This window comes from Mauremys reevesii, linkage group 1 (genome assembly GCF_016161935.1).
Source record: "Mauremys reevesii isolate NIE-2019 linkage group 1, ASM1616193v1, whole genome shotgun sequence".
In the NCBI taxonomy this organism is placed as follows: Eukaryota; Metazoa; Chordata; order Testudines; family Geoemydidae; genus Mauremys; species Mauremys reevesii.
The window spans coordinates 72,604,199-72,630,564 of record NC_052623.1 but is presented as its reverse complement, the minus strand read 5'-3'; the positions used below and the strand labels follow the sequence as shown (position 1 = coordinate 72,630,564).

At 41.5% G+C, this 26,366-nt stretch overlaps 1 protein-coding gene across 4 annotated transcripts in view; it reads left to right on the top strand.

Moving 5' to 3' along the window:
• The window catches only part of DIAPH3 (diaphanous related formin 3), a 481,747-nt gene that overhangs the window by 144,363 nt on the left and 311,018 nt on the right, over nucleotides 1–26,366 (top strand). For all 4 annotated transcript variants that reach the window (XM_039507674.1, XM_039507681.1, XM_039507691.1 and 1 more), the window contains 2 exons: nucleotides 4,136–4,474; nucleotides 5,565–5,679. In XM_039507674.1, the coding sequence (XP_039363608.1) occupies nucleotides 4,136–4,474; nucleotides 5,565–5,679 (454 nt within the window). The remainder of the gene's footprint in view (nucleotides 1–4,135; nucleotides 4,475–5,564; nucleotides 5,680–26,366) is intronic.

Below are 26,366 nucleotides of genomic sequence, written 5' to 3'. Positions count from 1 at the left end.
TCCTACTCCCATATAGGACCTCAATCTGGTCCTTAAATGTCTCAGAAGACCACCCTTTGAACTGCTGGCTATCTGCTCACTGTTTCATTTGTCACTGAAGACAGCATTCCTGATAGCCATCATGTTGGGGTGACGGGCCGGAGAAATAGGGGGCCTGATGGCATTCTCCTCTTCAGTCTTTTGTGACCCCACCCCAAATTTTTACCTAAGATTTCTTCACAGTTCCATTTTAATCAGCCCATTCATCTGCCTGTTTTCTATCCCAAACTGCATCTAAATCTCCAGGAGGCACTGCTGCACTCCCTGGATGTTAGGAGAGGCCTGGCCTTCTATCTACACAGGACAAAGCCCTTCAGAAAGACCCACAAGTTATTTGTCTTGTTTGCTGGCCCTTTTGATCTATCTGCTATCTAACTGGAGGCTTTCCAAGTGGATATCAGGCTACATTAATTCCTGTTACTAGTCTTCCAACTTCAACAAATCTTTGGATATACACACTCATTCTACAAGATCCATCACTGCCGTTAAGGCTTTCCTCAAGAATGGGCAGATTATCAAAAACTGTAAAGCTGCTACTTGGACAGCTATACATACATTTATCAAATACTATGTGATAACTCATGACTCCGACTCTGGTACTGTGTTCGGCTTGGCTGTACTCTCCTCTGTACTGGACTCGACTCCGAAGCCACCCCATCTTAGAGGATACTGTTCGGTAGTGAAGCGCCTGTAGTGACGCTACTCAAAGAAGAAATGGTTACTCACTCTGTGATTCTTTGAGATGTCTCTCTCTGTGGGTGCTCCACTATCCACCCTCCCTTCTCTCTGCTTCAGAGTTCTCTGTCATAGAGCTTCACCACAGAGAAGGAACTGAGGGCGTTTCACCTGTGCAGTGTTATATAACAATGGCAGAGGGCATGAGACTGACTAACACGCATGTGTTGGCCAAATGGACACTGTTATGAGAGAAATCTGATCAAAAGTGCAGGGGTTGCTAGTGCATTTAAAGTGGAGCACCCAATAGGGGGGACACACATATTGAAGAAAACACAGTTACTCTACAGGGCGAGTAACCATTTCTTCTTTTCTCTCCTTCCCTACTCTGCCCCTCCACTAGGTCAGTAACCCTGTCAAAGTAGGAAATTAGTTTGGTTTGGCATGATTTGTGCTTGACAAATCCTTGTTGGCTGTTCCTCATAACCCTATTATCCTGTTGGTGCTTAAAAATGATTTTTTCTCTCCTCCAATAGCTTTCCAGATGTTAGGCTGGCTGTTCTATAATTCCCTGGTTCCTTTTTGTTCCCCTTTCTAAAGATAGGTGCTATGTTTGTCCTTCTCCAGTCCTTTGGGGCTGCACATATTCTCCATGAGTTCCAAAAGATAATCACTATCGGTTCTGAGATTGCTTCAGCTTGTTCCTTAAGTGTCCTAGGACGAATTTCATTAGGGTCGGTTGACTTGTATGTATTTAACGTCTTTAAATATTCTTTAACCTATTATTTCCCTATGTTTCTTGCTCTTTGTTGTTAATATTAATTGTGTGAAATATCTTGTCACCCTTTTATTGAAGACTGAAGCAAAATAGACATGAAATACTTCAGCCGTCTTCATGTTGTTAGTTATTAGTTCCACTTCCCTACTAAGTAATGGATCTACACTTTACTTCCTTTTTCGCTTGCTCTATAATTTCATGATCATTTTCACTCATTTCATTATCACTTTCATCTTGTTCTTTAGACATTTAGAAAAGAAACAAACAACAAATAGAGTATTGCAGGAACTCTCCATTCTTCCGGTCAGTAATATAAATAAGAACCAGTAGTTAAAAGTATATTTGTGATCTTTATAATATTGTCAATCAACTCTTTATTAAATATGTTTAAAACAACTTACAACTAATTTGTCCAAACAGCAGAAAATAGTTTATTTTAGATGTATACAAATGTTAAAAAAAAAGCATGTCTCTAGCTGTTTCACGATTAAAAAAGTAAACCTCTACCCCCATATAACACTGTCCTCGGGAGCCAAAAAATCGTACTGTTTTATAAGTGAAACTGCATTATATCGAACTTGCTTTGATCTGCCAGACTGCACAGCTCCGCCCTCCGGAGCACTGCTTTACCGCGTTATGTCCGAATTTGTGTTATATTGGGTCGCGTTATATGGCGGTAGAGGTGAATTACTTGAATAACTTATGTTACAAATAACAGTAAAACTCATAATTGCCAAATACTACTTAAACAGGCACCGTATACCTTGCTTTTGTTACACCTCCTTTCTATTCCTGCCCTCACTCTTGTTTTAAATTTCCGATAGCAGATCCAAGTGTAGTTTTTCGTGAGTTGTCTTCCATGTCTGTTTCACTTTTACTTTATGGATCCTGTTCTGGGGATTCTTCTTTCATATCAGCTGCTGGTTGGTATGTGCCTAATAAATTTGAAGCCCACCCTCACCAAATCAATTTTCACTCTGCTACAGATCATGCACGCTTAGGACATCACAGTATTGGTTTAACCTTCCAAATACAAAGTAATGTCGTCTTCACAACTGTTAGAGCTAGAAACTTCCATTTCATTTGCAGAATCAAAACTTTCTTCTAAGAATATGTGTGACGTTGCACTTCATATGATTTTATGAAAATATGCTAATGAGTGTGAATATAATATAACTGGAATATGCTTCATACAAAAGGTCTCTTGTAAAGTACCATTACAAAGCTTATCTACTGAGTGTGGTCATCCTATTTGCATAAATGTATCATTCTTGTATCTGAAACTAGAAATATGAAATATAACTCTGAGGTCCTATTATAATTATGCAAAACGTGGGCCATTAATGGTGGTTTGGAATCTTGATGGCTCTCATCAATCCAGACAATTGGTTGTAAATGGCTCGGTTTACTTGCAAGCCGTCCTGTGAGACAGGCCAGGATGAATGAAGGCTTGGGGTCTCACAGAATAAGTGGCCATGTCACCTGGTACTGGAATCCATCTAAAACCTGGGGCTTTTCCATTCAGAAGGAGGGGTGGAGACCCAGAGAGACAAAAGATACCCACCTTCTGCTAAAGCTATATAAGGGGGTGGAACAGAACAAAGGGGGTTCCAGTCATGAGAAATCGCCTAGTTACCACCTGAGCTGGAACAAGGACTGTACCAGGGGAAAGAATTGCCCAGACTAGAAAGTAGTCTAGTCTGTGAAAGAAGCTTATTGGAACATCTCTATGGGTGAGATTTTATCTGTATTCAGTTTCCTACTGTATTTGGCTTAGACTTGTGTGTTTTGTTTTATTTTGCTTGGTAACTTTGTTCTGTCTGTTATTACTCGGAACCGCTCAAATCCTACTTGTTATACTTAATATAGTTACTTTTGCCCGGGTCTGTGTTTGCAGCAGGCTAGTGTGTCTGGCTCAACAAGGCAGGGTGCTGAAGTCCCAAGCTGGCAGGGAAAATTGGCTCAGAGGTAGTCTCAGCACATCGGGTGACAGTCTCAAGGGGGTCTCTGTGACCCAATCCATCACAATGTGAATGGCTTTTATCTAGGAAAACAGTCCCCCCCCCCCCAGTTCTTTTGTTCATGTAGTTTATAATAATCACTGGACCAAGTTAGTCCCAAGTGATGCCACTGGTTCTGGATCCTTGCTTTTTGGAATAGTTCTTTTTCAGCTGTAATAGCAGCTTGAGGATCTGACCATCTTAATTTTGGTTTGCTCCAAATTCTGGCTGGCTTAGATAAAAATCCAACCAGAACAAGAAAAATTACTCTTAGAAATATTGTGAAAAAGAGCTCTGTGTAAGCCTAAAAGCTTGCCTCTCACCAACAGAAATTACTTTATCCACCTTGTCTGTCTTAGCAATTCTATCATGTCCAATGAAACAAGGTGTTGAATACAGTATCTCTAAGTATGTTTTTGTGTCTGCTTCTGAGTCTAAATTGTATTTGCAAGACAAAGAACTCTTATTATGAAAGATATGGCTGTAAAGAGACCATGTCAGTTTCAATAAAATTCATATTTCATCGTTTCATGGAGGATACTGTCACTGAAAGCATTACTTTTTCATTTATTCTGTAAATATGAACCTTATGGCACTCAGTTTAAGAAAATGAGTCTGAATAAAATTTTTGTTTTCTCCCAAGTATGGCTCCATAGCACATGGATCAGATGTTCATTTTTTACCATCAATACAAGGAGGCACATCTATTCCTCCATCAGCTGCTGCAGCACCTGAACAGTTACTACCACCTCCGCCACCAGCACCTTTTAATGGAGCAGTGCCGCCTCCGCCACCACCTCCGCCACTGCCTTTTATGAATAGCTCAGGAATGGCTCCATCTTTTGGTGCACCACCACCTCCTCCGCCACCAGGCTTTCCTGGAGTACAGTGGTCTCCACCTCCACGTACATTGCCCTTTGGATTGAAGCCTAAAAAAGAATTCAAACCTGAGATCACCATGAAAAGGCTCAATTGGTCAAAGGTAAAACTTAAATGTGGAAAATTTCTAATGCCAAATTTAATGTAGAAATTACAGTAATTTGGCATTGCCAGATGGGTAAGCTGTGTAGAATGAATGTCAGTTGAATGAAAATATAGTATTGTATCAATCTCCTGTTATGGATTTTCTTTTTCTTTCCTCCCCACTCTTTCCTCCTTCCTCCCTCTAGGGATTTCTGCATCTGTCAGTATTTCCATCTTATTACTTGTCTTTAAAAATAATCTATTAAAAAAATCATGTAGTATTCTTTATATTAATACAAATGTTTGGACCAAAACACTCAGTGTAAAGAGTTATCCATAGGAAAAATATAGCTAAAAGAATACAGTATTATACTTGTGTTTGACTCAGTTGTGTTCAGAGAAGGTCTCCCTTAAAACTGACGATGTTTTAAATCTACACTGATGTCAAATTTGCTATATTTCTATGCAGGGCACAGTTAGACCCTTAACTAATAAGGTAGTACTGATAAACTATTTTATATTAAAATCTTTTTGTATATAGACATTTGTCATGAGCGGTTCAACATAAAAGTCAGAATTAAACAATTCTAAACAAAAGTTGTATAAAACTCAGTTTGTGTTAAAGATCTTGGTGTGTGTATTGACATCTAAACACTAGAATCTAATTTCTTTTAAACAGTATGTTTAGTACATTAATGTATTTTAGATATACTGTATTTTCAAAACTAGAAATCTTTGTAGTTGTGAAAACAGTGATTGAAATACTCTATGAACATGCAGCCTTTCAAGTGTCCAGTTATTATTTTGTATTAATTCTAGTTGTGGACCAGGACTTCATTATGCTAGGCGTTGTACACACATGCGACAAAAAGACAATCCTTGCCTCAAAGAGGTTACAATTTAAGTACGGTACAAAACAAGGGACAACAGAAGAATAGATGGATACAGATACATGGGAGTCAGTATTGTTCAGCATGGTAGGCAGTGGTCTCAGCATTCAGCTGCTTCACCATTGTTACGTCTTGTGTAGACCTTACAGCAAAGTAGAATTTTAAGGAGGGTTATGCTACATATTTACAAGGAAGCTTTGATATCTCTTTGATTTTCAGATTAGGCCACATGAAATGAATGAAAACTGTTTCTGGCTAAAAGCAGATGAGGACAAGTATGAGAATGCTGATTTGCTTTGCAAACTGGAGCTTACGTTTTGTTGTCAAAAGAAAGGTAAGTAATTCATTGACTTGATTTACTACTTTTAAAGCTGTATTTTCTAATCAAACATGCCATTTGTAATCCCAGCCTACTAATTTTAAATAATATTATATATATCAAACACTTTGACTCTCCATATTTTACATGAGAGCATATAAAAATATGCAGTCTGAAAAATGGTAAATTTTAGAGTCAGACTTCATTTTTATTGAAGTAATATTATTCTATCTCATCATTTTGAAAGCAGTATGTAATGTGTGAGCTAGAACAAAAAATTCTGTGAAAAACACCAAAATGCTTCCTGGTATTTTCAGACTTTTGTTCAGTCATATTTAAGAATATCTGTGCATACAACATAAGATGTTTAGCTCTTGACAAACTAGTGAATCTCATTGTAGAGTCCAGAAGTTCTGGTATTTAGCTTGCAAATATTCATGGTTTATTGATGCACCAAGGATACGGACAAGCCCACATTGAACAAATATTGCAGCAATTAAACATATGAGTATAATTGACCCAGGCTTTCTGGGAAACAGTTCTTGTAATCTTTTTTCATGAGATTCCCTCCTTCCTACACATGAAGTCCTGCTCTTGCTCAGTCTGTCTCTGACCCAGTTTTTTAAGGCCTGTGGAAAGGTCAGCTATCCCACAGATAATCAGAGGGCAGCCCCCTTGCTAAAGTAGTTTCATTTAGCCTGCTCCTGGTTTTCTTCTCTTTCTCTACATTTGCTTTTTGAGTATATTGCAACCAAGGATTTCCCCTTCAGAGCCTGTGGTTGTGTTGCTACTTTCCCGAACAGGAAAATTAATATTCTCCTGTCCCCATGACATCTGAGAGTCTGAACTGTGAGCTGTTTCCATTGTTTCTGAAGTGGGGAGACAGACTTAGATTTGGTGGCATCTAAAGCATTAGGACTGCCCTTGGCAGAAATTCTCCAAAGTTTTCACTTTCAGTGATAGGGCATATTTCTATCACAGCTATATTGAAGTATGCTTTTAAGGAGATGCCAGATATGTATATCTTCACTGACATTGACTGTTGAGGAAAACACCATGACATTCTGTACCAAGAAATAATTGCTTCTGTACCAAGTTAACTATGTATGAACCTACCATCAGAATAATGATTGTGATGATTCTTTTTATTTCTTAGGTGCTAGTGGTATGGTTTCAGACTTTGATGTGGTATTAAGAAGAACAGTATTGTTTAGATTAACAGAATCTGACCCCTTTGTTATGTTACATGGCAAGAATTACCTTTATTTCAGGGTGATTGATAAGTTATAATTTATTAGGATTGCATCCAGCAATGCATTTTCCAGGCTTTTGCAAAACAGATACGCTGAGAAACTTGCAGTCAAAAATGTAGATGTGATGGTGAAAATTAGAGGAAGAAAGGGGTGAGATTGAACATGGCTGTATTAACTTCATGGGGTGACTGATTTTTTTTTTATTTGTAAAGAAGTTTTTTGTGCTCGTTCGTTTATTGTAGATTTTATGCCTGAAGTAAGTTTCTACGAGGTACTTGAATGAGGTGAGTCTGGTGGCATGAGAATTAGGTATATGGAGGGTATCCCTGACATAGGGAGTAGCATGGGAGTGGCAGATGAAGGTAATGTCATGACTCGTTGCATTGACAAAACTGAGTAAGTGCTGGGGACACCATAGTAAACCAGAGCACTGATTGAGCAACAGTGCCCCTTTATCTCCTTCAGAGTATGGACAGAAAGTTTGACTTTATTCTTTAGAGTGATGGGTGCATTAATGGATGAGTCCTTGTTGTTTGTTTATTTGGTAGGAAGGAATTTGAACGAGCCAGTAAGTTTACTGAAAATGTTTAGTAATTTCAGCTGCACGCTTACTAACAAGTGAAAGTTCTGGTAAAAAAAAATGGGTGAAAGGTAATGAATTTATTTTACTGTAAACATCTGTTTTTGTGTTTTTCATTTTTCTTAAACTTCACATTTACCCTATCCCTTCTAGATTTGTTGGTATTAAAATGATAAGCATGTGGCAAAATGGCCTGAGCCAAAAAAAACCCAAACATGCATTCACGTTTAAATAACTCACTCCTCCAGCTACGAATGCACTATTGCTTTTTCAGCAAAGCACTGTCTGACTGGCAGCATTTTGAAGTCTCTGTTTCGTATATGATTAGTCACATTATTCTCAAAAGGCATGCAACTGCAACAAACATAAAAACAATGTATGCAAGGATGCTTGTCAACAGATCAGAGTTTAAAAAAAATCAGATTTGGGGGAAAAAAAAAAAAAGCCTGTTCTTCTTCAAAAGCTGGCTCCTGTCTGTATTCCACTGTGGGGTAGGCATGTGCTTTATGCACCTGGAGTAAGAGAATTTTGAAAGACATGTGCATGTGTCCTTGCTTTCCTCATACCTGAGGAGATGAAGAGTGGGGTGGGCTAACAACCTCTCCAGTTCCTTCATACTGTCGTATGGCCTGGGTCAGAACCTCCAGTGTCCAGAGCTCTCCTCCTTCAATTCCTCATGCTGTACGTATTAAACGCTGTATTAGTGCTTTTTCCATGTAGTTACTCATAGAAGATATAAAAACTGTAGAAAAGTTTTAGTAGTTTGATTCCTTATCTCTGGGGCAACCCTCCCTTCCCCCTCCAATACTGTCTTATGGGTATCGGACTATGCCCAGAACTCCGGGCTTCAAGAATTGTCTCCTGCCCCCATTCTTTTTGGTCAGCAGTGACTATCTGCACTGCTTCTACTGTCTTGGGGAAGCACATGTCACAGCTAAGTGCAATATTTGCTGCTCCTTCTCTGGCTGTATCCATTAGTCATGGGAACTTAGGCTTAGAAAATACCTCATAGAAAAGGCCAAGAAGCCACAGTCGGACCTTGGCCAGGGCACCCTTCCTGTACATCAAGCTAAATTGACATGGAATGCATGTCTGCCATGATGTCCAACTCTGCTACAGGGGAGCCTGCAATCACAGACCTCATCAGTCTCTCATCAGGAAGGCAGAAAACAATCGCACAAATATAAGAGCAGTTCCTCTTAGTTGGCTACGAAATTGTCTAACACAACTCCACATAAGTCAAGCAAACCTACTCTGTCAACCTCTTAGGACATACTAAGTCTCAGAGCCAGGACTCTAAAGCCCATAAAGTGAGGCTCTTTCAGTATCAAACGTTGTTCAGGTTACACCCTTTCCATCGGTACCATCAAAGTTGAAATCTCAGGATCAGTCAGTTCTAGTGTGATCGGAGTTGCCGCCAATGATGGTAGAAATACGAAGTCTCTCTCCTCCGACCCCTTCGTGATGAGTGAATTGGACCCCTCATGTTCCAGGGAGGTTCAGAGACTTGTGTCACATCAGAGGAAATCTTTGCTCTTCCCCCATCATTGGGACTTTCCCAAGTAAGGGTCCTCCATTTGAGCCAAGAGCAACTTGCTCGTCTCTCCTCTGCCAGAAGACACCCTTTCTGGTGGCTATAACATGTGTAACTCAGAGTGGTCAGGAACACATGTGCTCTCTTCCTTCCGATGATCAGAGGTACACACACATGGACAATATAGCGCACATGTATTACATAAACTGTCAAGGAGGCACCAGATCACTCTCCCTTTTTATGGAAGCACTAAAGCTATGAAACTCGTGCATTTCCCACAACGTTACAAGATCAGTGTCCTACCTGCTGGGAATGTGCAACATGACAATGGGCAGTCTCAGCTGCAAATTCCCACATGCCACGAATGGGAGATAGATTCATTGATGCTCTGTGACATAGTCCGATGATGGGGGATACTGATAATAGACTTGTTCGCTATTTATCAGAACAAGAAATGTCAATGGTACTGTTCCAGAGTAAGCATTGGCCAGCGCTCCCTGGGAGAGAGACTCCTCTCATGGGACAAGCACCACCTTTCCCCCATTCTCTCTATTGCTGAAAGTCCTGAAAAGGGGAGAAAACAATCATCATACTGCTCACTCCCATATGGCTCAGATAGATGTGGTACCCTTACCTGTCATAATTGGTGCTGTATCCACCAATGATTCTTCTAATCACTCTTGAAGAAAGAGAGAGAGACTCTCTATTCCAACCTGTGGATACTATAGCTCAGAGCCTGGCTTTTCATGGTTCCAGCACATAGAAACGTCATGTTCTGAAGAAATACAAGAAATTTTATTACACAGCAGGCTACAAAAGTGGACTGGATTCTGGATCTGGTGCCAGGTCAAAAAAGTCACCCTGTATTTGGCCACTCTACCTGTAGTCTTAGACTGTTTGCTACATCTGAAGAAATTGTCCCTCTATTACCTAAATGTGTACACTTAGCAGCAATAGTGACTTTCTACCAGCAGGTAGAAGCGTACTCAATTTTTCTTACCTGACTACCAAGAGGTTTTCAAAGGCATAGCGAACGTCTTCCCCCAACTCAGGCTTCCTACCCCACAATGGGATCTCAATCTATTATTTAAAGGACTGACTAAATCACCCTTTGAATCCGTGGCCATTTGTTCTTTGACTCACCTTTCCGTATAGATAGTGCTCCTGATTGCCATTCCTCGGCAAGAAGGATAGGAGAGATAATGGTGCTTCCTCCCCCCCCACCCCCTTCACAGTGTTCTTCTCAGACAAGGTCACGCTTAGACCACATCCGAAGTTCACCCTCAAAGTGAGTCCTCATTTCATGTGAACCAACTCATTCACATTCCAACCTTTTATCCCAAGCCTCACCAGGATAATAGGGAAGCCATCCTCCATATGCTCGATGTAAGGAGAGCTTTGGTCTTTTATTTGGACAGGACAAGAATTTTTAGAAAATTTCCGAGACTTTTCTCTCAATTGTGGACAGGTTTAGAGGCACAGTGATTTCAGGTCAAAGACTCTGTAAATGGGTCTCGAACTGTATCAGACTCTGTCATCAGATTGGCAATTTTGCACACCCATCTACAATTTGCACACATTTGAAGAGATCGGTTTCCTCCTCTGTTGCCTTCTCCAAGGATATTTCTATATCAGAAATCTGCAGAGCAGCTACATGGGCATCTGCACATACCTTTGCAGAACACTATGCCATCCTGGGGGACTCTGCTGCAGATGCCAGATACAGCACCACAGTACTATCATCCATAACAGACTTGACTCCGAACCCCGGCCTCCAGTGGAGGATACTGCTTGGAGTCACCTATAGTGGAGCACCCATAGGGACACTACTCAAAGAAGAAATTACTCAATTTGTGCAGTAACAATGGTTCTTCAAGATGTCACCCTCTGGGGGCTCCACGATCCACCCTTCTTCCCTCTGTTTTGGCGTTCTCATAATAAACTGTGCGGTAGAGAAGGAACTGAGGAGTGTTTGCCCGTTGCAATGTTGGTTAGTCTTGTGGCAGAGCACGAGGTGGAGGGCAGTGCATGCATGGGCCGAAAATTCTCCAGTCAGCAGCGCAGGGACACAGACACACCTACAGTGGAGCACCCGTGGGGGACACATCTGAAAGATCCATTGTTACTGCAGAAGAGGAATAACTGCTGCCGCTGCTTCTTAGTAGGTATTTTAATATTATGAACACTGTACAGTATCAGTTTGCAGTACAGTAGAACCTCAGAGTTACAAACACCGAAGTTATGAACTGCCATCTACACACTTGATTTGGAACTGGAAGTATGAAATCAGGCAGCAGCGGAGAAAAAACAATAAACAAATACAGTAGAGTACTATGTTAAACGTTAGCCACTTAAAAAAAAGGGAAAGCAGCATTTTTCTTGAGCATAGTAAAGTTTCAAAGCTGTTTTAAATCAATGTTCAGTTGTAAACTTTTGAAAGAACAGCCATAAAGTTTTGTTCGGAGTTAGGAACATTTCAAAATTAAAAAAAACTTCCATTCCCCAAGGTGTTCATAACTCTGAGGTTCTACTGTACTACAAATATTGCAAATCCACTAAAATATATATATATTATTTCATAGATTTCTCTTGGGCTTTATTATGTTTACTTCACTTGTTTCTGAAGATGGTGGTGGTACGCCGCCTCCACCCACAAAGCAAAGAGTTGGTTTCTGTCAATGGCTCCTTGTTATGGGTCACTTGGGATGAGACTCTTCACTCTGATTTCAGTACACCTGTTACAGAAGGTGCTACCCTATTAGAATCTGATCTATTAGCTCCTTTTATTTAGAAGCCCCCTTACTTCACCAAATTTTAGTCCTTTCTGCTTACCTATGTTAGCTGCTTAGAGAAGGGCTTAAGCTACAGCAGAGCCTCCTGCTGGAACATAGCAAGCTCTGCCTTGCCCTCCTAGGTTTTTGAACTAAAGGCATTAGAAGTTAACCTCTTACAACCCTAACGAATGTAAAATCAGTAAGCAGAGACAGGCTAGAAAAATAAAACTATGCCAAATTAAGCTATTAATTTGAATCTTATTTTAAAAAATGAGAAGGGGTGAGGTTTGGATTTGGCTGCTACTTATTGTGGTGACGGGTCCATATATCTGATCACCTCGCAATCTTTTTAATGTACTTGCCCTCACAGCACCCCTGTGAACATTCACTTGAGTACTGTTAGCCCTGTTTTACAGATGGGGAACAGAGAGAGATGGATGAAGTGGTTTGTCCAAAGTCACACAAGACATCTATGGCAGAGCAAGAATTGAATCTGGGTTTTTACGGTCCTAGACTAATGCCCTCATGAAAGGATTGTTTGCTATATTTTGGATAGAGATTTGCAAGTATTTCTTGGTGAACTTTTTGTAGCAAGTAGGATATGTCGTTTTGGTGCTTGGAATATGTAGCAAGATTTAGAGGATGAACACATTTTCTTTCAGTATGTTTAATTCAGCTGTTTTTGTCCTTAACAAGCAGAAATCACCTGTGCATCCAACTGGTACAAGATAGCTCCAGGAGCTTTGTTAGCTGCATAGTCAGGCAGACCTCTATTTCAAGGAGTTTTTCCAACTTACTAATAACTGCATATTACTTTTTCTCCTGTGTCAAAACCTGGTGCTTTGTGATCCATTTCAACTGGGTTATTCCTGTTCATCTTCCAAGCATGGAGGCACTTCTTTTTATTATTTTTTTTAAACCTCCCTGTAGCTTCACAATGTACTGTGAGCAAGTGGAGCTGTTCAGAAAACCGATTTCTTCTCTGACATTCCAGTGTCTTGCCTCCACTTGAAGAAGCAGGAAGTTCCTCTAAGATTGGTTTTGTGTGTGGTGTGTGTTTTGTTTCCTTCTCCTTGATGCCTCCTCAGTAAGGAGAAGATTTTTGGCAAGTTTTTCTGGTATTTAAGGAGAAAACATGGCAGACTCCTGTTAGAAAAGAGAACAGAAAATTTCCCCCCATACCGGTCCTGTTCAGTCTGCCTGATAAAGTGCAAGTCCTATTTGTGTGTTGTGTCCAGATCTTCCTGACAGAGAACTCTCCTCATAATTTTTGGCCTACAAGGAAGCCTTTCTCCATTTGCCAGTTTGCCTTAGCTACAAATAATACCTGTATTTGGCAACATTGTGGACCCATTTCCAATTCCAATAAATCATCCTTTGATTTATCTCGTGTTCCTTGTTTTCTGACTAGTCCAATGGTATCTCTGAGGGCCAATCTATGACAAGGAAGTTACAGATGATTTGTGAATAGCCTATCCATGTGAGGTAAAATATGTACATACTGAAAACATCTTTCAACTGCTTGAGTCCTTTGACTCTATTTTCAGAGAAGGTCTTTAATACTCTCTCGGGATCTTGTCCATCTAGGCTTTCTAGATTGTGTCCAGTTGATCCAAGGAAAGATTTCAGAAGTTGTATTTCTTCTAGGAGCTCAAGTATTTGCCCTCCAGGCATTCTGGTTACATTGTGTGACAGTGACCAGATGTTGAAACTGTTCCATGTTAGTGATACACCGCTGTACCCTACAAATTGTCCTGTTTATCAGTGTAATTTCCAAATTATCTTCATCAGTGAGAGAGCTCAGATAGACCCCATTAAATTCAAGGAAAATGATCATCTCAGGAAGCACGTCTAAATAAGTTCCCAGAGTTTCAAGCAGTTAAGAGGTAGTTCTCTCTTTTTATTTCCCTCTAAATTTTCTTATAAATATTTGAGACAGGCAGCGATGCCGTCAGTGTGAGCAATGTTGCTGTATAGGGAGGTGACAAGGCTCATGTTCTGAAGGAGGTTATTAATGTGCACAGTTTCTTGAGAAAGCTGATTGTGTCTTTATGGAAGCTGGCCCTTTCTATGATGACTGTTTTGAGGATGGTTTGAGTCCTGATTTTCCTTCAGTAAGAGTGCTGTGGCCTCCATCCCAACAAAAATACTCTTTGACTGGCAGCCTAGCTATTGAAAGTGAAGTGTCAGCTGCACTTGGCTTATGTTCCAAAATGATCAGGACTCTGCTGTCATCCAGGACAGTTTCCACACTAAGTAAGTTAAATTCACATTGTGAAGAGTGCAGTGCGGATCCAAGAAAATCTGGGATTCCAGCCACACTGAACTTCCTTCAGGAAGGTGCTTATAAGGGTCTTTAGCCCAGCACTGTAGTGTGCCAGACCAGATAAACTGTTGTTGAGCGTACAAGTGATTTTTGTATATACGTGTTGAGAAGATGACAAAAATAAAAGGTGAGTGAATAGAGCACATTTGAGGGCAGTATAGGTAATGAGTTATGATATGTATAGCTTGCGTTAAATATTAAGGATTTTGTTATCAGTTCTTCTAGCTTTGCTCATTTTTCTGCAACTTCAGTTAATTTAATATAGGCAGAAAGATTCCATTTCTCTAATTCTGGATATACATATTTCTACAGAGGTTGTTTGTTTCTGCCACCATAGTGGTGAAATACATTTACTGGCTGTCACAAATTCTAAACAAGTATTTGTTTGATATTATCACATCAGGACATTTTTCTACCACCTTGAAAATAATAAAAAATATATTTACTTTTGTTTAAGCCAAATCAGGCATTAATATTAAGTTTCTGTTCAGTAATTGTAGGTACTACAACTCAATTTGAATTTATTATACAATATCAGCAGCAAAGGATCCTGTGGCACCTTATAGACTAACTGACGTTTTGCAGCATGAGCTTTCGTGGGTGAATACCCACTTCTTCGGATGCAAGTAGTGGAAATTTCCAGGGGCAGGTTTATATATGCAAGCAAGAAGCAAGCTAGAGATAACGAGGTTAGTTCAATCAGGGAGGATGAGGCCCTGTTCTAGCAGTTGAGTGAAAACCAAGGGAGGAGAAACTGGTTCTGTAGTTGGCAAGCCATTCACAGTCTTTGTTTAATCCTGAGCTGATGGTGTCAAATTTGCAGATGAACTGGAGCTCAGCAGTTTCTCTTTGAAGTCTGGTCCTGAAGTTTTTTTGCTGCAGGATGGCCACCTTAAGATCTGCTATTGTGTGGCCAGGGAGGTTGAAGTGTTCTCCTACAGGTTTTTGTATATTGCCATTCCTAATATCTGATTTGTGTCCATTTATCCTTTTCCTTAGAGACTGTCCAGTTTGGCCGATGTACATAGCAGAGGGGCATTGCTGGCATATGATGGCATATATTACATTGGTGGATGTGCAGGTGAATGAACCGGTGATGGTGTGGCTGATCTGGTTAGGTCCTGTGATGGCATCGCTGGTGTAGATATGTGGGCAGAGTTGGCATCGAGGTTTGTTGCATGGATTGGTTCCTGAGCTAGAGTTACTATGGTGCGGTGTGCAGTTACTGGTGAGAATATGCTTCAGGTTGGCAGGTTGTCTGTGGGCGAGGACTGGCCTGCCACCCAAGGCCTGTGGAAGTGTGGGATCATTGTCCAGGATGGGTTGTAGATCCCTGATGATGCGCTGGAGGGATTTTAGGGGTTTACATCAAATAAGCCAATGCAAGTTATCTTTCAAATGTTTTTTTTAAAGAACATTGAGAAGCTTTGAAGCTGTTTCTGTTGCTATCCATTGCATCAGTTAACTTTCATAGGGCCTTTGAGTTAGATTTCTTTTTGATAATTAAGATGTCTCTCCATTAATATTTTTCATATTTTTAAAAATAGAAAGTGCTGGAAGAGGCATATTTAGGATTTGAAAATTTATCAAAACTATCTATTGAAAATTATGGTCCTTCTTCAAATAGTATCCCCAGGTGTGCTCCACTGTAGGTGGAGCTTGTGTTCCTTTGCTGCTGATTGGAGAACTTCGGTAGCAGTGTCTCTTAGCCCCGCGTGTGCACTGTGTCTCCTTGTGCTGTGCATTGAGGCTAGCCAGTGTGTTCCTTCTCAACTGCCCCTGGCTAGAGATTTAGCTTCTCCCAGTCCGTTTGGATCATGGCTCTTTTCGCAATTAGATAGTTAGCCTCTTAATATAGTGTAGTTGTATTGTCTTCGTCGGGGACCCTTTCCTCAATTGGGTATGCTCACTTTGCCAGGCTTCAAGAAGTGCCTCCTTTGCAAGGAGGCAATCCCGATAGCAAACAAGCACTCCCAGTGGATTCGCTGCCTCGGGGAAGGCCACATCTGGCAACAGTGCCAGCAACTCCGGCCACGATCTTGTAAGGGGAGAGAGCTCCAACAGATTATCTTAATGGAGGCAGCTCACAGGCCCTTCCAGGACCTATGTCATGAGTCACCTGGCAGATGTGAGTCTTCCCCACCGCCCTCTACATGTAAAGGCTGTGAGTTGAAGAAATAAACTGCTGACCCCCTGACAAGAAGAGAGTGGAAAAGTCCCCATAGTGAGCCCTGATATGGCCATAAGCGATTTCCATCTCGTTAAGTATCCTCAGCACTGTCGGCTCAGAGAACATCTCAGTCTGGCACTCGTGGCTCACGGAGACCGACAGCAGCTGGTACTGCTGACATGCCCATGGATGTGAGCACTGAGGGACATATCATGCTCCTCCACTTTCCAGTGAGGGTTCAAACAGCGAGCCAGAGAGTTTAAGTCACAGTACTTCTCTCAGGCCCCGTACAGTGCTCAGTACCAATAAAGCCCTAAAATATACCCACAGATGGCCCCACCACTGCCATCCTGGTACAGCTGCTCATGGGCTCTACCAGTGGGCTCCATGCCACTCTCACCCTAGTTGGGACCCTTGTGTGGCATGCCTCTCGGGTTTCGAGCCTTGCCCAGGAATCCTTGAGAGACACCCCATTGGCTGAAGCATGTAGAGGCTCCATAAGACATCATAGAGGAACACGAGGGCGGTGCCAAGGAAGAAGTGACACCAAGGACCATACCCTCCTCCTTCTTCGATGAAGCTGTCATGCCTTTCTCACCATCTCTGGCAGACGGCTTTCATCTCTTCTAGGAGATGGTAAAGAGAGTTGCAGACACCCGCCAAATACCACTGGAAAAAGTCAAGGACACATACCATCGACACTCTGACATCCTCCATTTTTCCTCTTAATGATCACCCTACCTATTAACGAAGCCATCTTAGGCTCAGCAAGAACTGTATGGCAAACTCCAGCATCGGTAGCACCTACGTGCAAGTGGGCAGAGAATAATACTATGTCCCCTCCAAGGAATCTGAATTCCTCTCTCCCACCCACCATGCAATTCTATCATGGTGGATGCAGTCAAGTCCCATGGCTGGCAACACCAGTCAAGGGTCATCCTGTATGATAGGGATTGGAAGTGCCTGGACCTTTTTGGAAGGAAGGAATACTCCTCTACTACATTTCAATTCCATATCATTAACTACCAGGCCCTCATGGTGAAATGTGATCACATAAACTGTAGGGCTGGCAATTAATCACATTTAATGCCTGCGATTAACTGAAAGCAAAATTAACGCATTAATTTTTAAAATGCGTTTATCTTATACCTGTGGGCGGGGTAGGAGGCATCGGCGGAGGCAGGGGGCTCTGTCGCTGGAACCCTGACAGGGCCCTGCTGGCTGCCAGCTCCAGAGTCCCACAGCCTCTGGGGATGAAGCAGAGAAGGTCAGTCTCTGGAAGTCATGGATTCTGTGACTTCCATGGCATCCATGACACAACTGTAGCCTTAAGTATAAGTCACGTAGGCAACTCAGCACTAGTTTTGAAAGTGAAAGGTGTTTGTGGGTAGGGTTGCTTTGTTCATATAGTTTTCTAAAAAAAAGAATAAGATAAATTTAAGAAAACATAACACAGGGCGTAATAGAAGTTATAAATAAATAATAAAAATAAAATAAGGGGGTATATATGAATATGAGAATTACCATACAAGAGCTGACCATTTTCTATCTAGTACAGTATGCTAGTAATTTTACAGAAACTTGCAAGAATTCAAGAGCAGAAGAATTATAGAATAATTTACCCATGGAGGGAATACATTCCTGACCTTATGTAGCTAATCTTTTGGCTTATCCATGAGAGTTTATATCCCTTGTATTTGTATCTTGTGTAGTGTAACTGAGATTTATATATGTCTATATAAGCTTTTAATAGGTTTTCTTACTCCCGCTAAATTCTTGAAGTCACTGATAGTTGTCTGTAGTGAGCTGCGCATGTTTTAAAAAATAAATAAAAATATAAATGGTCACCTCCATGCCTGGAATGAAATTATGGTTTGAGGGCTTCTGCCTCTTAGGTGCCAGAGTGGAGGAAGGTAGGTGATGGGGATGGTTTCTTGGGCTTTCCCTGCTTTGTAACTGGTTTGATTAAATACACTGTGTCACAATAATTCCCCTGTTGGAATTATTCAATAACTTATTCATTTTGATTCTTTATCATCTCTTATATAGATTTCATGTCAGTTTTCGGTCCAAAGTTGCAAATGCAATAAAGGTTTCAATGTACAGGTGTCCAGGAAACCGTAACTGTATTAGAACCGTAATATAATATGCAGAAATTACTGAATGTTTGAAGAGCTCTTCTTTCTGGACAGAGTTTCAAATACGTTCACATTAAGAGACTCACTATTTAATACACAATTTAAAATTGCCTTTTCATTGTCATTCTGATGTGACAATTTCCTCATGTAATATTAGAATGACCGTTACTTCTTAACACAGAAATGTCTCTATTTTGGCAACACAAGAGACTTAAGAATTTACAGTGATACTGTACTGTAGGTGAAAAATTCATTTTTATTATTTGACAATGAGTCTTAAAAATCTTTTCAACTAGAGAGGGATTTTTTGGCATTGTCTTTCAGAATGTCAGTAGTTAATTCCTATTTCATACGAATTTTCAGTATAGTAAGTGCGATAAGGTATTCAGTTAAGGTAAATTATACAAATTCTTTCCTTATGAGTTTTGAATTTAACATCTTAAATTACTTCAATTTGTAAACATATCTGTGTTTGGGATGGATCCCAACTTGCTTTGAACTCTGTGCTGCTGGCCAATCACTTCATTCCTTCATATACCACAAGAGTGTCCCATAGTACAGTAAATAATCTGTTGCTTCATAGCAGTTACTGATTTGATGTAAGATAATAGACAATCTAATAATACAGATTTGAAAGTAAAATCCATAGTATTTTTATAATATTCCTGAAGTAATATAACGTATTCAGTGTAAGATATAAATCTTTGCTTTGAAATGTAAGTTTTTTTTCTTTGTAGAAAATTCAGCTCAAACCTTATGCTCATACTTTTAGTAAAATCAACAATTGTTATCCAGTATATGAAAACCTAGTGGTTTTAATAAATCTTTTTTTAAATATTGGTTTATATTTGTTAGTCCCTTTTGTCTATTGGTTTCATATTACAGAAACTCATTATATTTATGTTGTTTAATGTTGTTATTGCTAGGCACCTGAATTGTCAACTAACAGCAATAAATTATTGTGGTTTAGAAGCATCCTGTAGCCATTGAAGAATCAAAATTTTATAAATTAAGATATTTCACTGTATTTTAAGTGATTTATTGACTATGAAGTGGTGGTTAAACAGTTTTGAGCCTTCATCGTGGCTGCACTGTTAAATGTGCTTAGAATTTATGTAATTAGTTCTTGTACTATTTTAAGACCAGTATACTGTTGTTTTCAGGGAGGAGTTGTTACTTATTCCAGCCATCTCCAAAGGGCTACATTTTTGTATGTCTCCGCTGTGCTTACAGATTATATGAGGCACATGTTATCTTGATGTAATCACCATGTTTATAGTTTATAGGCATCCTTTTAACTGACTGCTTTTAGTGTATTATAGTCCAGAATATTTTACATTTTTTGGTTCTTCAGTGACAACTGTATTCATGTGTAAACTAAAACTAACTAGGCTTTCTCTTCCACTCTTTGTTTTTATATGAAAGAACAGGGTAAGGAATTATTCACCTCCAGTCATCTCGTTATGTTTTGGCTCACCACACACACATTTCCAATCAATGTGAATATAAGCAGAAGGCTTATTTATAACTTTAACGGTGATGATAAATAATTCTAATCCAAATTGTAACTCCAGCTGAAAAAAATATATTGTGAGTAAATGATTATCCAACTGTAGCTTTTGAAAATAAGAGTGTGTGATATTCTGCTGTTACTAGTTAACAGCATTAGTTTTCTGTTTTTGCAGAAAATCTTAATCTTTCCTCTGGCTATTATCCATAGCTATGAATTTACCAAAGGCCAAATGTGAAACATAAGCTTGAAAATATGGAGCAAATGATTAGAAGGAAAGATGCAGTACAAGTTAAAACATCAAAAATCTTGAAATAGTTTGGAAAAAATTTCAGAAGAATATATTAGCTATTTTACGATGTGGGTTTAGAATTGTCAGTTCAATAAATTAGGTAAATTTACATAAGTTGTTGAGGTTGTTGACAATGGTCAGAAATCTGTATTTAAAAAAAAAATCAGTGTTCTCCACGACTTAAACTCATTGTGAATACTGCGATAGTGAGCATGGCTGAGTGGTGCTATTACACATAAACTTCTAAATTCTTTTTCCTAGCATGGGAACAAATGATCAGTTTGGGGAAGATATGTTGTGGTGCATCTGTGTTTTGGTTGTACAATACTCTGTATAGAGACAAAATGGAAAGGAAAATGAACAAGAAGCAGGGGGTTGAATTTTTGCTTTGGTCTCTGCCTAGAGTCAGTTCTTGAGATGGAGCTCTCTTGAGCGAACCGGGCATTAGTGTTAGGCTGAGATTCTTAAAGAAGCAGTTGTGTACACGTTGTTTGATCACCTCTGTTCCAGGACTGGTGAATAGGTAGACTGGTATAAGTAGGGCCCTACCAAATTCATGGTCCATTTTGGTCAATTTCACTGTCCTAGGATTTTAAAAATCATAAATTTCATGATTTCAGCTATTTAAATCTGAAATTCTTCTTCTTCGCAGTCAGTCTTCCAGAAGTGGGGGTTTCTCCAAATGGACCTCTTTGCCACCAAGGACGACAGTCAATGTCCGTGGTTTTGCTCGTTCTAGAACCACAGCCCAGGCTTGGTCGCAGACACTTTCGCGATCCCTTGGAGCGCGAGTCTGAAGTATGCCTTCCCTCCACTCCTGCTCATCCATAGAGTTCTCCTCAAAGTTCGCAGGGACCAGGTGATAATTTTGATCGGCCCAGTCTGGCCTCGGCAGCACTGGTTTACAACCCTGCTAGAGCTATCAGTGGCCACTCCAATTGCCCTGCCCCTACACTGGGACCTCCATCACGCAGGATAGAAGGCACCTGCTCCACCTGGATCTGCGTCTCTGCACTTCATAGCATGGAAGCTATCTGGCTAAACTCTATGGAGAGCCAGTGCTCTCTTCCGGTACGACAAATTCTCCTTAGCAGTAGGAAACCTTCCACTAGGGCGGCCTACCTAGCTAAGTGGAGAAGATTTTCCTGCTGCTGTGAGCCTAAGCAGATACAGTCATTCCAGGCCACTGGTCCAGTTGTCCTAGAATATCTCCTGCACCTCAGGCATCAGGGTCTCGCTTCTTCCTCAATCAGGGTGCATCTAGCTGCCATTCCAGAGTTCCTCCTGGGGGAATCCAGATGTGCTGTGTTCTCTAACCCCATGGTGGTGCGATCCCTCAAGGGACTGGAGAGAGTGTTCCCCTACTCGTGCCCGTTGGTCCCTCCCTGGAACCTTAATCTAGTTCTTTCCAAGCTTATGGGGCCCCGGTTCGAGCCACTAGCCTCTTGCTCTCTCCTGAACCTCTCCTGGAAAGTGGCATTCCTGGTGGCCATTATATCGGTAAGGAGGGTGACCAAGTTACGAGCCCTAACCTCGGAGCCTCCTTACAGTTTTCTATAGGGACAAAGTGCAACTCAGGCCACACCCAAAATTCTTCCCTAAGATAGTCTCGCAATTCCATATGGGCCAGGATATTTGTTTACCAGTGTTCTTTCCTAAACCACACAAGGACCCGAGTCACCGTAGCCTGCACGCTCTGGATGTCTAAAGGGCCCTGGCGTTCTATTTGGAGTGAACTAAACCTTTCTGCAAGTCGATGCAGTTGTTTGTCGCCATACCTTAGGGGTCAGCAGTCTCTGGCACATGGCTCACCAGGGTAAGCACCCTGGCAGGCCGGGCCAGTTTGTTTACCTGCCGTATCGGCAGGTTCGGCGGACCGTGGCTCCCACTGGCCGCAGTTCACCGTCCCAGGCCAATGGGGGCGGCGAGAAGCTGTGGCCAGTACATCCCTCACCCACAGCACTTCCCGCTGACCCCATTGGCCTGGGACAGCGAATCACGGCCAGTGGGAGCTGTGGTCGGACGAACCTGCCAATGTGGCAGGTAAACAAACTAGCCCGGCCCGCCAGGGTGCTTGCCCTGGCGAGTTGTGTGCCAGAGGTTGCCGACCCCTGCCATAGCTGATCAAATGAAAGGGCTTCCGGTCTCAGCGCAGCACATTTCATCGTGGATTGCGGACTGCATCTGCGCTTGCTACGAGCTCGCCAAGGTTCCAGTCCTGGCGATCAACACTCATTCGACGAGGGCACAGGCCTCCTCAACAGCTTTCCTGGCGTATGTCCTGATCCAGGAGATCTGTAAATCAGCCACCTGTCATTGGTGCACACTTTCATAGCCCGCTACACAGTGAACCAGCAAGCCAGAGATGATGCAGTGGTTGGCAGGGCTGTTCTTCAATCAATTGCTCCATGACTCCTACCTTCTCCTATGGTAAGATTGTGAGTCACCTAATGTGGAATGGACGTGAACAAGCACTCGAAGAAAAAATGGTTACCTACCTTTCGTAACTGTTGTTCTTCGAGATGCGTTCACATGCATTACACTTCCCACCCTCTTTCCCCTCTATCGGAGTCTCTGGGAAGAAGAAACTGAAGGGGGGTTGGTTGGCAGGGGTATATATGCACTGGCGTGGAGGCGCCGCTCTGGCAGGCTCCCCTGCCGACCCGACGGGAGCCCCAAAGGGAAAAAGTTTCCCATGTCCGTGCATGTGGCGCGCACACATCTAATGTGGAATGGACGTGAACAACAGTTACGAAAGGTAGGTAACCATTTATTTTTACAATGTTATAATTGTAGGAGTCCTGACCCAAAAAGGAGTTGGGGGGGGTCCACAAGGTTATTGTAGGGGGCGTTGCAGTACTGCTACCCTTACTTCTGCGCTGCCTTCCGAGCTGGGCAGCTGGAGAGTGGTGGCTTGGTTCCCGACTCTTTGATTGTTAATCTCTTTTTTTCTCTTCTCCAATGTCAATTAGGTTTTTGAAAGTTCTGGACTCCTTATATATCCAAGTAGAGGAACCTATGCCCCTTTGGGTCTTAAGCCTGGTACTGACAAAGCTAATGGATCCTCCCTTGGAACTGTTAACTACCTGTTTGTTACTCCATTTCTCAACCAAGGTAGACTTGGTAGCAATCATCTCGGTCAGGGGAGCGGGTTAATTATATCCTTTAGTATTTGGACCTCTGTATACAGTCTTCAACAAGGACAAAGTATACCTCATCCCAAGTTTCTCATCTAAGTGGTGTCTTCTTTCCATGTTAGTCAGGCAATATATTCACCACTTTCTTCCTGAAGCCTCATGCTCATATAAGGATGTGGAGAGAACTCCACACTTCAGATGTCAGGAGAATGTTAGTGTTTGACTTGGACAGGACTAAACCATTTAGATCCTCCTTGCAGTTGTTTTTGGCAATTGCAGACAGAATGAAGGGCCTTCAGGTCTCTTCTCAAATAATCTTGTCATGGATCTTTCTTGCATATGTTTGTGCTGCAACATGGCTAATGATACTGCCACCAAACAGGGTGCTAGTGCATCCAACCAGATCTCTCTCAGCCTCCATAGCGTTTTAAGCCAAGGTGACTATTCCGAACATGGGTAGAGATGCAACTTTGGTCTTCAGTGCATATCTTTGCCTCCCATTATGCTATCAGGCAATGTTGGATTTGGAAATGTGATTCTTCAGTCAGTATTCAGGTCCGACCTCTAGATCAAATGGCTTGTGAGCCACTTGAAGTGGAATGGACATGTGCAGTCATTTAAATAAGAAGAAATGTTTAATAACCTCTTACATTAGTTAATGTTGCTCGAGATGTGTTGCACATGTCTTTTTCACTTCAGGTGACCCACTCTCTTTCCCCTCTACATTGGAGTCAGTCTTCTAAGAAGGAAGTGAAGGGGTTGAGGGCAGTTCTGCCCTTTATGATGATGTGTAGCAGTGCAAGGTAGCAGAGGGTGGAAGTACTGCATTGGTAGAGTTGCCAACCCTCATAGTTTGGCCAGAGTCTCCCAGAATCAGGCTTGGTCTCCCGGAGGCTACTGAAGAGAGAGTCTGGCGCAGTGGGGCTAAGGCAGATTCCCTACCTGTCCTGGCTCCGTGCTGCTCCTGGAAGCAGCTGGCATGTCCAGAAGTGGCTCCTAGGAGGAGAGGTGGCCAGGGGTTTCTGCACACTGCCCTCCCTCCCCCATTAGTGCAGACTCCAAAGCTCCCATTTGCCGAGAATTGGGGAACCGCACAACCAATGGGAACTGCAGGGGCGGCACCTCTAGGCCGGGGAAGCACGCAGAGCTGCCTGGCTGCCCCTGAAGCTAGGAGCTGCTGCCTCTTCCAGGAGCCATCCGAGGTAAGTGCTGCCCAGCTGGAGCCTGCATCCCGAACCCCCTCCCGCACCTCTGCCCCAGCCCTGAGCCCCCCTCCCGCACCCAAACTCTCTCCCAGAGCCCACACCCTGGAGCTCTTTCTCATAGTCTGAGCCCCTGGTCCCAACCCCCTGCCCAGCCCTGTGAAAGTGCGTGAGGGTGGGGGAGAGCGAGCAGTGGAGGAAGGGGGGCTGGAGGGAGTGGGGCCTTGGAGAAGGAGAGGTGCAAGGGGCAGGGGAAAGGTGTTTGGGTTTGTGTGATTAGACAATGAGTGTTGTCATGCACTGGGCATGCATTCACCTGAATTGGAATGGAGATGTGCAACTCATCTTGAAGAACAACAGTTATGGAACAGGTTAGTAACCGTTTCCTTCTCTGAATGAATTTCCTGGCACTGTATGCATTTTTCCATTTATAATTTATAGTACCAGGAAACTGGCATTTTCATATAAATATTGATTAGCAAAATATGTAGTATAGCATACTGTATGAACTGTGTGTAGATTGGCATGGACAAAGATTGTCTTCATCATTTTGTGACATAAAAAATACCATGACTTAGATTACTCAAGTTGATGATGCTATTTTTTTAAAATAAAAAATCCAAATAGTTTATGTTCAAGACTGATTTTAGTGGCAGGAGGATTGGGTCTTTAATGGGATATTGAGTTGAGTTTAATGGGAGCTGGACCAGGTCCCTAGAGTTCAGATACAAAATGAGTCAATGAACATTAATGTTATTCTATGTATTGTGCTGCTGTTTTATTAGAAGTGCCAAAATTAAGTGCATGAAATTTTTTCTGAATAGCCTTGAGAATATTAAAGCATATAATCTAAATGAAAGTATGCTTCATTTACCTTGTGTTGCAGTCTGATTATGGTTTGAATGTACAAGAATTCAGCATATAATATGATGAGCATGGGGATTCATGACAGTATAATTCAGACACTTACACTATATATCCTATAAATAGCGTCAACTTTTGTTTAGCACATGCATTGAAACGTCTAAAGAACCCACTAAGTATTTCTAGTGAGCTTTTTCTAACAACAGTTAATGGGCTGATCAACCTTTAAATTTGTTCAATTGGATGTAAACTGTCATGTAATTTTTTAAAAAAGAGTTAATCCAAAAATTGCTTAAGTAAGTTGTTATAAAATGTTTTGTAAATGTTTCCAAGAGAGAAGAATGCCCCACGCTTGGTCTTGCCTTTGAGGTCAGTCATACTTCTTAACAAAGAGTGAGAATCCTGTACTACTGGCATTTTTTTAAAGAAGACAAAATATTTACCTGTAATTCTTCTTCTCTGAAGATATTCTAATATGTAATTCAACTCACCGCCACACTTCCATATAGAATTTGGAGCAGTATTTTTTAAATGAATTGTGTTCCCCTGTAGTTATTTTTATAGTTAAGCATTTTTCAAAATTTAATTTGTTAAGTATCATTTTCAAAAGTGATTTAGGGATTTAGATGCCTAAACCCCATTGACTTTTTTATTTGAAAAGGAAACCTAGGCTTCTGAGTCACATAGATGCTTCTACACCTTTACCTAACATGCTGTTTTTTGGGGGGGAGGGTTAACGTGGCGAAGTCGGAGGCAGTTTTGTTCAAGAGAACTCATTTTGTGTCTAACTCTTACTTTAGAAATGTTTGAGGCATGAGTTGACCAAGGAAGAAGATTCATTTGTTGCCTGCTACTACTGTTGTCTGAGAATAAAAAGTGGTAGCTAGTATAGATTCCATATTGTCTTGTACTTGAGAGCAAA